This window comes from Rhinolophus sinicus, linkage group LG06 (genome assembly GCF_036562045.2).
Source record: "Rhinolophus sinicus isolate RSC01 linkage group LG06, ASM3656204v1, whole genome shotgun sequence".
In the NCBI taxonomy this organism is placed as follows: domain Eukaryota; kingdom Metazoa; phylum Chordata; class Mammalia; order Chiroptera; family Rhinolophidae; genus Rhinolophus; species Rhinolophus sinicus.
In genome coordinates, this window is record NC_133756.1 from 13,510,703 (window position 1) to 13,524,897 (window position 14,195).

The window sequence follows — 14,195 nt, forward strand, 5'->3', positions numbered from 1 at the left end:
TTGCATTTCCCTAATGATTAGTGCTATTGAGCATCTTCTCGTGTGCTTATTGGTCATTTGTATATTTTCTTTAGAGAAATGTCTATTCAAATCCTTTGCCCATTTGTAAATGAGGTAGTTTTTTTTGTTTTTGTTTTGTTTTGTATTTTGTGTTAAAGGAGATTATATATGTATATATATATAGTTAATAACCAGAATATATATGTATATATATTCAGAATATATATACATATAGCATATATATATATATTATATATATATTTAGCGTGTGCGCATACACACACACACATATTCTGGTTATTAACCCCTTATCAGATATTTAATTTGCAAATATTTTGTCCCATTTCATGAGTTCCCTTCACACTCTGTTGATAGGTTGCTTGATGAACAAAATTTTTAAAATTTTGATGCAGTCGAATTTAATTATTTTGTTCTTTTGTTGCCTATGCTCTTGGTGTCATATCTAAGAAATCAATGCCAAATCCTGTGTCATGAAGCTTTTCCCCTATGTTTTCTTCTAAGAGTTTTGTAAGTTTTAGCTCCTACAATAAGGCCTTTGATCCACTTTGAGTTAATTATTATATATGGTGTACAGTGAAGGTCCAACTTCATTCTTTTGCATGGGGATATCCAGTTTTCCCAACACTATTTGTTGAATAGATATGATTTAAAAAACAGCTTTACTGAGATAACACAAATCCCATAAGTATACAATTTGGAGTTGTGCAAAGATCATTCTATTTATCTAATTTTAGAATATTTTCGTCACTCTTCCAAAAAGAAACCCCAGAACTATTAGCAGCCACTCCCATTTCTCCCTTCATCCCAGTCCCTGGAAACTACTAATCTACTTTCTGCCTCTATGGATTTACCTATTTTCTCCTGTGTGGGTTGTCTTTTCACTTTCTTGATAGTGCTTTAAAAGCACAAAAGCTTTTAATTTTGATGAGGTCCAAACTATCTAGTTTTTCTTCTGTTTTTGTGCTTTCGGTGCCATATCTAAGAAACTATTGCCTAATCCAAGACTTACTCCTATGTTTTCTTCTAAGAGTTTCATAGTTTTAGCTCCTACATTTAGTTCTAGCACCCACTTAATAGTTAATTTTTATATATGGTGTGGAGGGAGGGTCCATCTTCATTCTTTTGTATGTGGATATCCAGTCGTCCCTGCATGTTGTTGAAAATTCCCATTGAATTGTCTCGGCATCTTTGTAGAAAATCAATTGAGCAAAAATGTATGGGTTTATTTCTGGACTCTTAAATCTAATACATGGACCTACATGTCTATCTCTATGTCAATACCACAATGCCTTATGTATTGTAGTTTTGCAGCAAAAGTTTTGAAATCGAGAAATATGAGTCCTCAGTAGTGTACTGAATTTTGTCATAGTTCATATGACTTTCTTCCTTATCTTAACATGGTGAATTCCATTAATGAGTTTTCTAAAATTAGGTCTTCATTATCAGAAAAAACATTTTACTTTGCCATAATGAATTATTGTTTTAAATATGTTGAATTCTAATTCCTAATATTTTATTTAGGATTTTTGTAACAATATTCATACATGACTCGTGTGTGTGTGTGTGTGTGTGTGTGTGTGTGTGTGTGTTTAAATCAAGTTTAGGTATCAAAGTTCTAAGTGCCTCAAAAAGTATTTGCATATTTTCCTACTTTTTCTATGACCCAGAACTGTACCGTCTAGTACAGTAGTCACCAACCATTCGGGTTTTTAAGCTCTAAATTACAATGAAATAAAGTTAAAAATTCAGTTCCTTAGTTGCAGCAGCCACACTTCAAGCTCAACAGCCACAGATGGCTGGTGACTGCCATACTGGACAGCACAGATGCAACCATTTCCATCATCACAGAAAGTTCTGTGGTGCACTGCTGACCCACAACTACCTCAATAGCACTGAGATTATCTGGCCTTTAAGGATTTCCCTGTAAAATAATCTGCACATGGTACTTTACTATGGTTACAGTTCTATGAAAACTTATGTTTCCTATATATCTGTTTAAATACTGTAATGCTAGTGGGGTCAATTCTGACAAACAGTATTTTTCCATTTCACATAGCTTTTCAAAGGTATTTACATAGAGCTATTTCCTCTTTGTCATTTCTACTTTTGTGTATCTGTGCTTATTCCTTTTTGTCTTTATTAGGGTAACTAGTGGTTTGTGTATTTTGTTGACATTTTTTTTCCCAAAGGACCAGTATTTTGATTTATTGCTTTTCTATTTTCTGTATCATTAATTTCTGTCTTTAGTTTTATTTTTTTCCTCCCTCCTTTGTATTTTCTTTGTATTATGACTCTATTTTAGCTTTTTCAGTGGGGAATTTAAATCCCTAATTTTTATCCTTTCATTTTTATTGATGTCAAGCATTTAAGGCTAGAAATTTTCTTCCAACCACTGCTTTAATTGTATCTCAAAATTCTGATATATAATTTTTATTTATATGTTTTAAATTTTACAATTTTGGTTTAAATTTACCATTTTTCAAGCAAGAGTTGTTTAAAGAGTTTTAAATTTCAAAGTGGAAGGGCATTTGCCAGGGCATATAGCTTGATTTGCACACACACACACACACACACACACACACACACACACACACACAGGGTACTTTATTCATTAAAGTTTTCAATACCTTTACTTTTTGTCCTCTTAGCCTGTCTTTTCTTAAGAGAGACATGTTCAGTCTCCTATTGGTGTGTTTGTAGATCTCTTTGCATCTACCATAATCTCTGTTTTGTGAAGATAGATAATTTGTAATTTGGAACTGAAATATTTTTAACTATTACAATTTCATTGTGAATTGTGATACCTTTAAGCATTATAAAGTGGCCTCTTTGTCTTGTATAATGCATCTTGGCCTGAATTCTACCTTGTCTAATATCAGAATTGCAACTTCCGCTGTTATATAATTTGAATTTCCTCAGTATACCTTTGATCAGTTTTATTTTTAGCTTTTCTGATTCACTTTACTTTAGGTATGTCTCCTGTATACAGTATAAAGTTGGACTTAACTTTGAGCACCAATCTGAAAATTTTTTTTCTTTTAACAGATGAGTTAAAACCATTTACATTTATTAATATAAATTATGCATTTGGTTTTTACTGTTTTACTTCCTGTGCTTTCCAGAATTAGTTTATCTCTTTCTCTGTGTGGTCTATTACTTGATATTTTTGTTCCTTTGGTATTTAGGAAGTTTTGGAATTTTGTTTTAGTAGTTATGTTTATGCTAACATCTTTTATGATGTCCTTAATTATTTCCCCCTTATTCTGGCTTCTATTATTTGGCTTATCAGTTTTAAGTGATATTCTTTGATCCCATCTAAACATATTACAGTTGGAAAGGGTTTTTTTTCTGGTTCCAGTGTTTCTGCTTGGCAGGCTCCTGCTGCACTCCAATCTTCTCTGTTACCCATTTCCTGCAGTGCATGGAAGGAGGTAGTAACCAGTGGCCAGCAGCAGCTTCCCCACCTTACGTAACCATTGCAGCAGAGTTTCTCCAGAGAGACACCTTTCCACGAACAGCTTTCCCAGAGCCCTTGAGGGCAAATTTCTACCAAGTTCCACTGCTGTGGCACCACAGTGACCTCTCTCGCCCAGGGAGCCATAGCTGTGGCCCCCCAACAAGGTCCTTAGCTCAGCACTGGATGGGGGAGGGACACTCTTCCTTGGGCCTTCTATTTCAGCCCCAGTGTAGTGGCCTTCCTTGTGTCTGTATTATACTCTTTGGAGTTCTCGTTCCTTTTGAGTAGCTAATCCCTCATTACTCCCATCCTCTGTTAGAGTTAACAATTATATTAAACTTTCTGTGTTCAAATTACTGTGTGGGTTTTCTCTCTTCATTGGACCTAGGCTGATACACATACTATGCTCTTGTTCTTGCCTCTGTTTTTGTCTTAGATTGATCATCTCTTTTTTGGATGAGGTTCTTTCTTTAATTCCTCAGGAAGGGCTCGGGGTTACAGGATTTCCTAAGTTCTTGCACGCTGAAAACTGTTTCATTAAGAATCTTAGTACTTGAAGAACAGTTTGTCTTGATATAAAATCCTTGTTCACCTTTTTTCTCTTGAATTTCTTGAAAACATTGCTTCACTTCATCTTGCTTTGTATTTTGCTATTGAGAAGTATGATGCGCACCATGACTTTCCTTCCCCTGTGTATAATTGGCCTTTTTGCTAGAGGCTTAGAGAACTTTTTTTATCGTTAGAGTGTACTTGTTTTACTAGACTATTTCTTAGGGCTGACCAATCTGAATCTATTTTCCCAGGAATAAGGTAGGCTCTTTCAATATGCAGGTTCAGGTCTTTATTTTTTAGACATTTTTCTTGTATTATAATTTTAAGTATTCTATTCCATTATTTTATCTTCTTCAGGGACTCCAATTATACATGCATATATACATATACACACTGGATCTTTGTTGACTAGGTTCTATATCTATCAGTTCCTTTCTGATACTTTTTGACCTTTTTATTTTCTTGGCAATTTTTATATTATATTATTATGTAATATTATATTTTCAGTTGGACTTGTTGTCCCATTTGGCACCCTGGAATTGAGTTTTCAATTGAGATTATTTTGTCTTTCTTCATTTTTTTCCTAGAGTTTGGAAAATTCTATTTTTATATCTTGTCTACTGTGCATTTCTAGTCTGATATTTAAAATTTATGATCCAAAGTATTTTTTCATATCTATCAATACTTGTTTAATTCAAATTGGGTTGTACAAACGTTTTCCTCTGGTTAGTCATTGATTTTGGTGGTAGAATTTTTAGTAGTTAAAATGGTTTTATCCTCTTCTGTTTTTCGTCTATAGAAACATTTTATGGATGTTGACTGCTGTTTTCTAATCAGTTGAAATGTCTTACATTTTTCTGACCAGCAAAAGTTGGAGGTTCTATTTTGGAAAGGCTCTCGAGTCATGAGGATTTCTGTTGGCATAGTGAAAGGTAGTTTCTTTAGTAGATGAGCCTGTTTGGGATGGGGTGAGAAGGTTGGTATGTCTTTTGATTTTATGATTCTCTTTTGTTTCTGTATAAATTACCACCCCTTGCTTCTTTCTTTTCCTTCAGGATTAAGTCTCCCTTTCCCCCAAACGTAGTTATCTTCCCAAGGCTGCTATCTCTAGCCCCTTACATTTTCAACTCACTTTTTTCCTCCTGATTCACCAGTAGCCAATGCTGTAATCCAATAGGTCTTAGCTCTGTTCTCAGTATTTTCCACTCTGAATGGGACTATCTTTTTCTGGGGGTGATTTTGGCTACGTAAACCCTCTGCTGCCCTCTGTCTTTTTTAATGTAGTTCCCACCTACACAAAACTCTCCATACTGGTATGAATCTGGTACTGGCTGTATTGGTTTCAGATCTCTATATCTGAAAATGTAGACTAACATCTAATTGAAATTTGTGATATTCTTGACAGCCAGTAATGTTTAGGCGTGAGTTATGGGTACATTTATGAAGAATTTATGGAAAGATTTTGAGTTAGATGGTCACCATTATTTCTGGGACCTTGTATTTTTTAACAGCCTCCCAAGATACTTCTAAATAATGATTCATAAAGTAGGTTGAGAATAATCCAGTAACCATGTGGCTATAAAAACCACTGATGAGTATTTCCATACTAGGAGTCATTTTAGGACATACTGTTAAATGAAAAAAGAAGGTCGAGAAAAGCATGTATAGTATGCTTCATTTATATAAGAAGGTGTAGAATACATATCTATATATGTACACACACATACACTCACACAGATATATTTGTTTATATTTTAAAAAATGGACTATAAACTATAAAAGAAAGTGGTTACCTATGCAGAGGAAACAAATAGAATGAAGGGGATTTCTCTGAGTATACTTTGTTTTATAGAGTTGATTTTATGAACAATGTATATCATTTATGTATGTATAAAGTATAAATTTTAAAAAGCAATCTAAAAATAAAAAATAAAATGAAACAAGTCAATCTAGGCTTATATCAAATTGGTAGCACTGCTACCCAGAGAGAAACTAATCCAACTGACCTGGTAGTACATTATTTGACTGTACGTCCCTTGAGAGTGAGAAAAAAAGAAATGCAAATAACTCAAACACTGTTAGTGCTCATAATGGTGGTAATACTGGAATTGTTATCTTGAGACTATTGGATGAGTATTTTAGGATAAAGCAAGTGAGTAATTTTGTTAGCGACATAGAGAACCAGAGTTTTGTTGTGGTACAAAGGAGACACAGGTTTAAAAGAATAAAGATGAAATACGTAAAAACAGCATCAAGATGAACTAATGACTTTTATGTTAAGAAAAAAAAAAGGATGTTCCTACCTCTCTATACCAAAAACATCTAGAAAGTATGACCAACCCACTAGCATTGAGCACTCTAGTGCTCAGATTATGGTCTCTAAATACTACTTCCCATTAAAAGGAGTTCTAAAAGAAATAGCTGATTCCATTTGGGGCAAGAAATGTACACGATAAGCAAGGAACATTTTGAAATTCCAAAATCCAAGAGAGCTATCAAATAAAGAGTCAGGAAACAACTTGATGAGGTTCCTATGAGGCCAAAGATGGAACGATTCAAGAATCAATAAAAACAATGAGTGCAATGAAATGAAACACATCAAATATGTATGAATCTTTGAGTTTATGATACTCGACAACAAGAAAAGCCTCCTTAAACATTTTTGGAGGATGTTAGTAAAGCAATTCATAATTTTAAAAATTGGTAAATAAAAGAATTAAACATTTAAACCATCTTTCTTGCATGCACTATGCCTAAGAATAATCAAATGGTTGATAGAAGTTTATTGTAATAGGTATATTCCATTTAATTTATGTAGATAGAATGATAAGATTAAAATCTCCCATTTTGCAAGCATAGTAAATTAATGAACCTAAATCAGAGGTCAGCAAACAGTAGTCAGCAAACTGGCCACCGGTTTTGTAAACAAAGTGTTATTAGAACACAGCCTTGCCTGTTTGTTTACGTATTGTCTATGGCTGTTTTTGCATTATAAAGAAAATTCGAGTGCTGCAATAGAGAATCTATAGCACGTAAGCCTGAAATATTTACTATCTGACCTGTTAGGAAAATCTGTCAACCCTTGATCTAGACCACAAGCAGTAATGACTGCTATATACGCATATTATAATAGTGAGAGACAATCAGACCATATATGAGGTCTGACAATTAAGTTCGCGAACTCATCCTAGAAAAAGTGCTACATACCTCATTGCTGAGTAGCACTACAGTCACCTTCGGAAGTACTCCCCTTGGGAAGCTATGCACTGATGCCAGTGCCTAGTCTACCCTTCAAAGCAGTTTTGGAACTCTTTTTCTGGAATGGCCATCAGAGCTGTCATCGTATTACCCTTGACGTCCTGAATGTCATCAAAATGTCCTCCTTTCAATATTTCCTTTATCTTCAGGTAAAGAAAGAAGTCACTGGGGGCCATATCAGGTGAGTAGGGAGGGTGTTCCAATACAGTTATTTGTTTACTGCTAAAAGGTCCTTCACAGACAGTGCCGTGTGAGCTGGTGCATTGTCGTGATGCAACAGCCATGAATTGTTGGCGAAAAGTTCAGGTCATCTTCATTTAATTTTTTCATGCAGCCTTTTCAGCATTTTCAAACAGTAAACTTGGTTAACTGTCCATTCAGTTGGTACAAATTCATAATGAACAATCCCTCTGATATCAAAAAAGGTTAGCAATATTGGTGCAACAAGTTTGTGAACTTCATTGTCAGACCTCGCATGCTTCCTAACAGAAGTAAACACCACCATCTGTGAAACATTCTTATGAAAAAACAGAACCTGAATCTAATCAAGCCTCTAGATCTAACTACCAATTTCTAGGAAAGAGAAGATAGAGAAACATGTTAAATGATACTATAGAGATACAATCGGCAAAATCTAATTGTGGGAAATTATGAAGACAAATGACTTGGGTTTTCAACTTCATAAGCTGCAAGAAAAAATTAAGAGAGAAGGAAAACCCAAAGATTAAAAGATATTTAAGGGACTTATCAACCAACTGCAATATGTGGATTTTATTTGGATCCTGATTCAGAGAAACTATAATAGAGAGAGAAAAAAGAGAAAGACACAGAGAGAGAGACACAATAGGCAAAATTTAAACACTGAGTATTTGTTGATACTAAAAATTATCATCAGTTTATTTACATGTGATGTTATTATAATTATGTTTTAAAATGTTATCTATGAATGATATATACTAAATATTTAATGATAAAATGATACTGTTTGGGCAGTTGAGCAGAAGGGGGCGGAGGGTTGTAATGGTACAGATAAAACAAGACTAACTCTGTTGATAATTATCAAGGATAAGGGACACACGGACGTGCTATTCTTTCTACTTTTGTATATGTTTGAAATTTTACATTACAAATAATTTTTAATGGGGGAAATGCTAAATAACCACCTGGGGAACTCTTTCAAACAGTACATGTCCTCTAATTCTCAATTAATCTAGCACAGCCTCCTGATGGGAACATAGCCCAAAGCCCGTAACCCATCTTTCTCTGTCCTCCACTGAGAATCACTGCAATAATGATTCATAGTAACTGAGACATTGGCTAAATCTCTCAGGTATACTGAGGCAAAAAAAAAAAAAAAGGTGAATCTGATCTTGAGGAAAAAAAAGCTAGGGGGGTTATTAGTTTAAGTAAAATAATGCATTTTATATTGGATAATTAATTTAAAGTGAGAAAATTCCCAGGACCATATGAGAATTTAGGGGAAAGGCGAAAAGGGACCCTTATAACACTCATCCTTTCTACTGGGAGATTTTCCCCTCACCTCTTATTATCATTGTAGAATTTGGTGAAAGCTCTGTGGTTTTTTGTGGCAGATTAAATGGCAAGACCTCCTTCCATTCTCTCAGGGTAAATGGGAACTAACAAAAAAGGACGATAGGTTTGGTTTTTTGTTAGAAAAAGGAAAGTTTGAAAGATGCTTGGATGTTATAAGTTAAAGTAGAGAGGAAGATGTCCAGATTGTACAGCTCATTTTATTTTGCGTGGGCCTTTTCTTTTGGGGCATATGAAAAAGAAGGGATAGGCAGGGGATCCTAGGCTTTCCCAAAATGGCATGTACAATTTTGGAAAGTAACAAGTTGGCTAAGGAGAGGTTGGGTCTAGTTACTCACCCAGAGGGGGCTGCAGCATACCCCCATTCTTCTCACAGTTCCCCACAGGCTGGATTTCAGCTGAGTCAACCAGCCGCCAGAAGTCATTCTTGTTGTCGCTGCCATCAAGGCGAAGACGGAGGCGAGCACCTGTCAGTCCAACGACTGTGGCAATACAGGTGGATGTGGTGTTCCTGGGGTCCTGTGCTTCCAATTTCATGCTGATCTTGAACTCGTTGCTTGGAGGTGTGTAGGACTGAGGAGAACAAGCCATGGGGATTAGGCAGACTAAGGTAAATGGCATTTTCAGTAAGGATGTTAAGAGATGGAGCCTGAAAACTTATGCTTTGGACTCAAACATGTTACAGCTGGGCCAGGGACAACCACCCTGAATTATTGCCTAACACTCAGGAAGGGTTACATGCAAAAGAAACACTGAAAGGGAAGATGAAGGGGAAAAATTTACTTTTCACTAAAGCATGAAGTATTGACTCACACAAGTAAGAAAAGGACAAGAGTGCCTCAGATGGTCCTAACTTGAAGGCTTTCTCATCTTACCTTCTCTAACTCCCTCATCCTCCAGGTATTCAAGTTTTCTTATCAGAAATCATCCTGTTTACCTGTCATATCCTTAGTGTCTCCTCATGGAGCATTTCAATATATTGGTTTGTACATCCACCACACAGACTAACTATTGGGGGTTAATTTTTTTCTTATTTTGACATTTACTTATAAATCAATTCATATTTTTAAAAACAATTTTAAGTTATAATTGACATACAATAAACTATACACTTTAGTAAGTCTTGACATATGTATACATCCATGATACCATATACATCATATACACCCTTGAAACCATCACCACAATCAAGATAATGAACGTGGACTTGTTCTCTCATGTCCCTTGATAATCCCTGTCTAGCCCTTCCCAGACCCCTGTACTCAGGCAAACAAACGGTCTCCTTTCTATCACTGATTGATTTGCACTTTCTACTCTTAAGTGGAATCATAGAGAACATACTATTGTTTTTTGGTTTAGCTTCTTTCACTCAGCGTGACTATTTTGATATTCATCCATATTGTTGAATACATCAATAATTCATTTCTTTTGTTTTTTTTAAAGACTTTTGTAAAAGCAGCTTTAAGTTCACGACAAAATTGAGAGGAAGGTTGAGAGATTTCCCATATACACCCTGCCCGCACATACACAGTCTCTCCTTTTACCAGCATCCCATACCACAGGGGTAAATTTGTTACAACGATGAACCTATCTATATTCATACATCCTAATTACCCAGAGTCCACAGTTTACATTAGGGTTCTGTCTTGGACTTGTACATCCTATGGCTTTGGTCAAATGTATAACGACACATATCGACCATTATAGTATCATACAAAGTAGTTTCACTGCCCTAAAATTCCTCTGTGATTTGCTTATTCATCCCTCCCATTCAACCATTGGCAACTACTGATCTTTTTACTGTCTCCATAATTTTGCCTTTTCCAGAATGTCCATATAGTTGAAATCATACAGTAAGTAGCTCTTTCAGATCGGCCTCTTTCCCTTAGTAATATGCATTTAAGTTTCCTCCATGTCTTTTCATGCTTGATAGCTCATTTCTTTTTAGGACTGAATACTACTACTTGGTCTGGCTATACCACAGTTTATTTATCCATTCACCTACTGAAGGACATGTTGGTTGCTTCCAAGTTTTGGCAATTATGAATAAAGCTGCAATAAACATCATGTGCAGGTTTTTGTGTGCTAGTAAGTTTTTAGGTCTTTTGGGTAAACATCAAGGAATGTGATTGCTGCATTACATGGTAAGAGTATGTTTAGTTTTGCAAGAAATCACCAACCTGTCTTACAAAATGGCTGCACTATTTTGCATTCCCACAAGCAATGAGTGAGAATTACTGCTGCTCCACATCCTCGCTAGCATTTTTTGGTGGTGTCAGTTTCTGGATTTTTAACCATTCTAATAGCTGTGTAGTATCTCATTGTTTTAATTTGCATTTGGAACATTTTTTCATTTGTTTTTTTAACATACCTTTTTTGGTGAGGTGTCTAAGATCTTCGGCCTATTTTTTAATTAAGTTGTTGATTTTCTTATTGTTGAGTTTTTAAGTGTTCTTTGTATATTTGGCATAACAATCCTTTATCAGATGTGTCTTTTGCATGTATTTTTCTCCCAGTCTGTGGCTTGTTTTATTCTCTTAAAAGTCGCTTTCGCACAGCAGAAGTTTTTAATTTTAATGAAGTCTAGCTTATCAATTATTTCTTTCACAGATCATGATTTTGGTGTTGTATCCAAAAAGTTATTACCATACCCAAGGTCATCCTATTTTTCTCTTATGTTAAATTTTAGGAGTTTTAAGTTTTACATTTAGAGCTGTGGTCTATTTCAAATTAATTTTTTTGAAGGGAGTAAGATATAGATTATTTTTCTGCATGAAGCTGTTCAGTTGTTTCAGCACCATTTGTTGAAAAGACTATCTTTGCTCCACTGTACTTACTGCCTTTGCTTCTTTGTCAAAGATCAGTTGACTATATTTATGTGGGACTATTTTGGGGCTCTTTATCTGTTTCATTAATCTATCTGCCTCTTCTTTTGCCAATATCTCTGTCTTGATTATGGTGGCTTTATAGGTAAGTCTTGAATTTGGGTAGTGTCAGTCTTCAAGGCTTGTTCTTCTTCAATATTGTGTTGGCTCTTCTGGATCTTTTGATAAACTTTAGAATCAGTTTGTCAATATCCACAAAATAACATGCTGGAACTTTGATTAAGCTTGCACTGAATCTATAGATCAAGTTGGGAAGAACTGACATTTTGACAATATTGAGTCTTCCTATTCTTGAACATGGATTATCTCTCTATTTTTAAATTCTTTGACTTTGTTCATCAGAATTTTGTAGTCTTCCTCAGATAAATTTTATACATATTTTGTTAGATTTATACCTAAGTACTTCAATTTTGGGGGGTGCTAATATAAATGGTATTGTTTTTAATTTCAAATTCCACTTTTTAATTGCTGGTATATAGAAAAGCAATTGACTTTTGTGTATTAACCATGTATCCTGCAACCTTGCTATAGTTGCTTATTAGTTCCAGAAATATTTTTGTTGATTCTTTTAGATTTTTTACATAGACAATCATGTCATCTGCAAGCAAAGAGAGTTTTACTCCTTCCTTCCTCCCCAATCTGTAAATCTTTTTTTCTTCTTCTTATTTTATTGCAATAGCTAGGACTTCTAGTATGATGTTGAAAAGGAGAGGTGAGAGGGACACACTTGTCTTATGCCTGATCTTAGTGGGAAAGCTTCTACTTTCTCACCATTAAGTATGATGTTGGCTATAGTTTTGTTTTTTTTTTAAATAGATATTAGTATGATGCTGGCTATAGGGTTTGTTTATAGATATTATCACTCAGCATAACTATTATGATATTTATCCATACTGTTGAATGTATCAATAATCCATTTCTTTTTATTGCTTAGTAGTATATCATGTTGATGAACACTTGGTGTGTTCCCAGTTTTTGACTATTACAAATAAATCTTCTATGAACATCCATATACAAATCTCTGTATGGAAAAATACTTTCTATACTTATTTTAGAAATATCTAAAAGTGGAATGAATGGATCCTATAATAGGTATATGTTTAACTCACCTACCAGAAAATTTACATTTTTACAGTGTAATTTAGTGGTTTTTAGTATATTCAGAGGCAAACATCACTCCACCTAAACTTGGAACATTTTCATTATTCTTCCCAAAGAAACCCCATACCCATTAGCATTCTCCCCTCAGCCCAGTCCCTGGAAACCATTCATCTATTTTCTGTTTCTATGGATTCAGAGATTTAATATATGGATATTCTGGAGATTTAATATGAATAAAATTTTACAATATGTGAGTAACTCTTTTCTTCACTTAGCATAATGTTTACAAGGTTAATCTGTAGTGTATATCACTACCTCGTTCATTTTATTGCTGAATAATATTACATTGTATGGATATACATTTTGCTTATCCATTCATCAGATGATGGACATTTGGGTTGTTTCCTCCTTTTGCGTATTATGTATAATGATGCCTTCAACATTTGTGTATAAGTTTTTGTGTGGTCATGTTTTCATTTCTCTTGGATATATACCTAGGAGTGAGACTGCTGGGTTACGTGGTAATTCTGTGTTTAACATGTTGAGTAACTTTCAAACTGGTTCCTAAAATGGCTACAGCATTTTACAATCTCACCAGCTATATATGAAGGTTCCAATTTCTCTATATTCTCACCAACACTTTATTGTCTGCCTTTTTTATTTCAGCTATCCTAGTAAATGTGAACTGGTATCTCATTGCAGTTTTGATTTATATTTCTAAAGACTAATGATGTTAAGCATCTTTTATGTGCTTGTTGGCCATTTGTATATGGAGAAACAGCTATTCAAATTCTTTGCCCATTTAAAACATAAGTTCTTTGCCTTAAAGTTGAGGTGGTAAGAGTTCTTCACGTCTTCTGGATACAAGTTCCTTATCAGATACATGATTTACAAATGTTTTCTCCCATTGTGTGGGTTGTCTTTTCACTTTACTGAGAGTGTCTTTGGAAGCACGAAAGCTTTTAATTTTGAAGAAGTCCAATCTATCTAGTTTTTCCTCTGTTTGTGCTTTTGGTGTCTTATCTAAAACCATATCCTAATGCAAGGTCATGAAGATTAACTCCTAAGTCTTCTTCTGAGAGTTTCATAGTTTTAGCTCTCACATTTACTTCTATCATCCACTTCGAGTTAGTTTTTATATATGGGAGGTAAGAGTCCAACTTCATTCTTTTGCATGCGGATATCTAGTTGTCCCTGCATCAGTTATTGAAAATTCCCACCAAATTGTCTTGGCATCTTTATTGAAAATCAATTGAGCATAATGTATGAGTTTATTTCTGGAGTCTCAAATTTAGTCCACTGATCTATATGTCTGTCTTTACACAAGTACCACAATGTCTTGACTACTGTAGCTTTGTAGTAAGTTTTGA

At 34.7% G+C, this 14,195-nt stretch overlaps 1 protein-coding gene across 13 annotated transcripts in view; it reads right to left on the reverse strand.

Moving 5' to 3' along the window:
- The window catches only part of SCMH1 (Scm polycomb group protein homolog 1), a 145,173-nt gene that overhangs the window by 76,097 nt on the left and 54,881 nt on the right, over positions 1 to 14,195 (reverse strand). For all 13 annotated transcript variants that reach the window (XM_019737146.2, XM_074334515.1, XM_019737138.2 and 10 more), the window contains one exon: positions 9,178 to 9,412. In XM_019737146.2, coding sequence (XP_019592705.1) covers positions 9,178 to 9,412 — 235 coding nt within the window. The remainder of the gene's footprint in view (positions 1 to 9,177; positions 9,413 to 14,195) is intronic.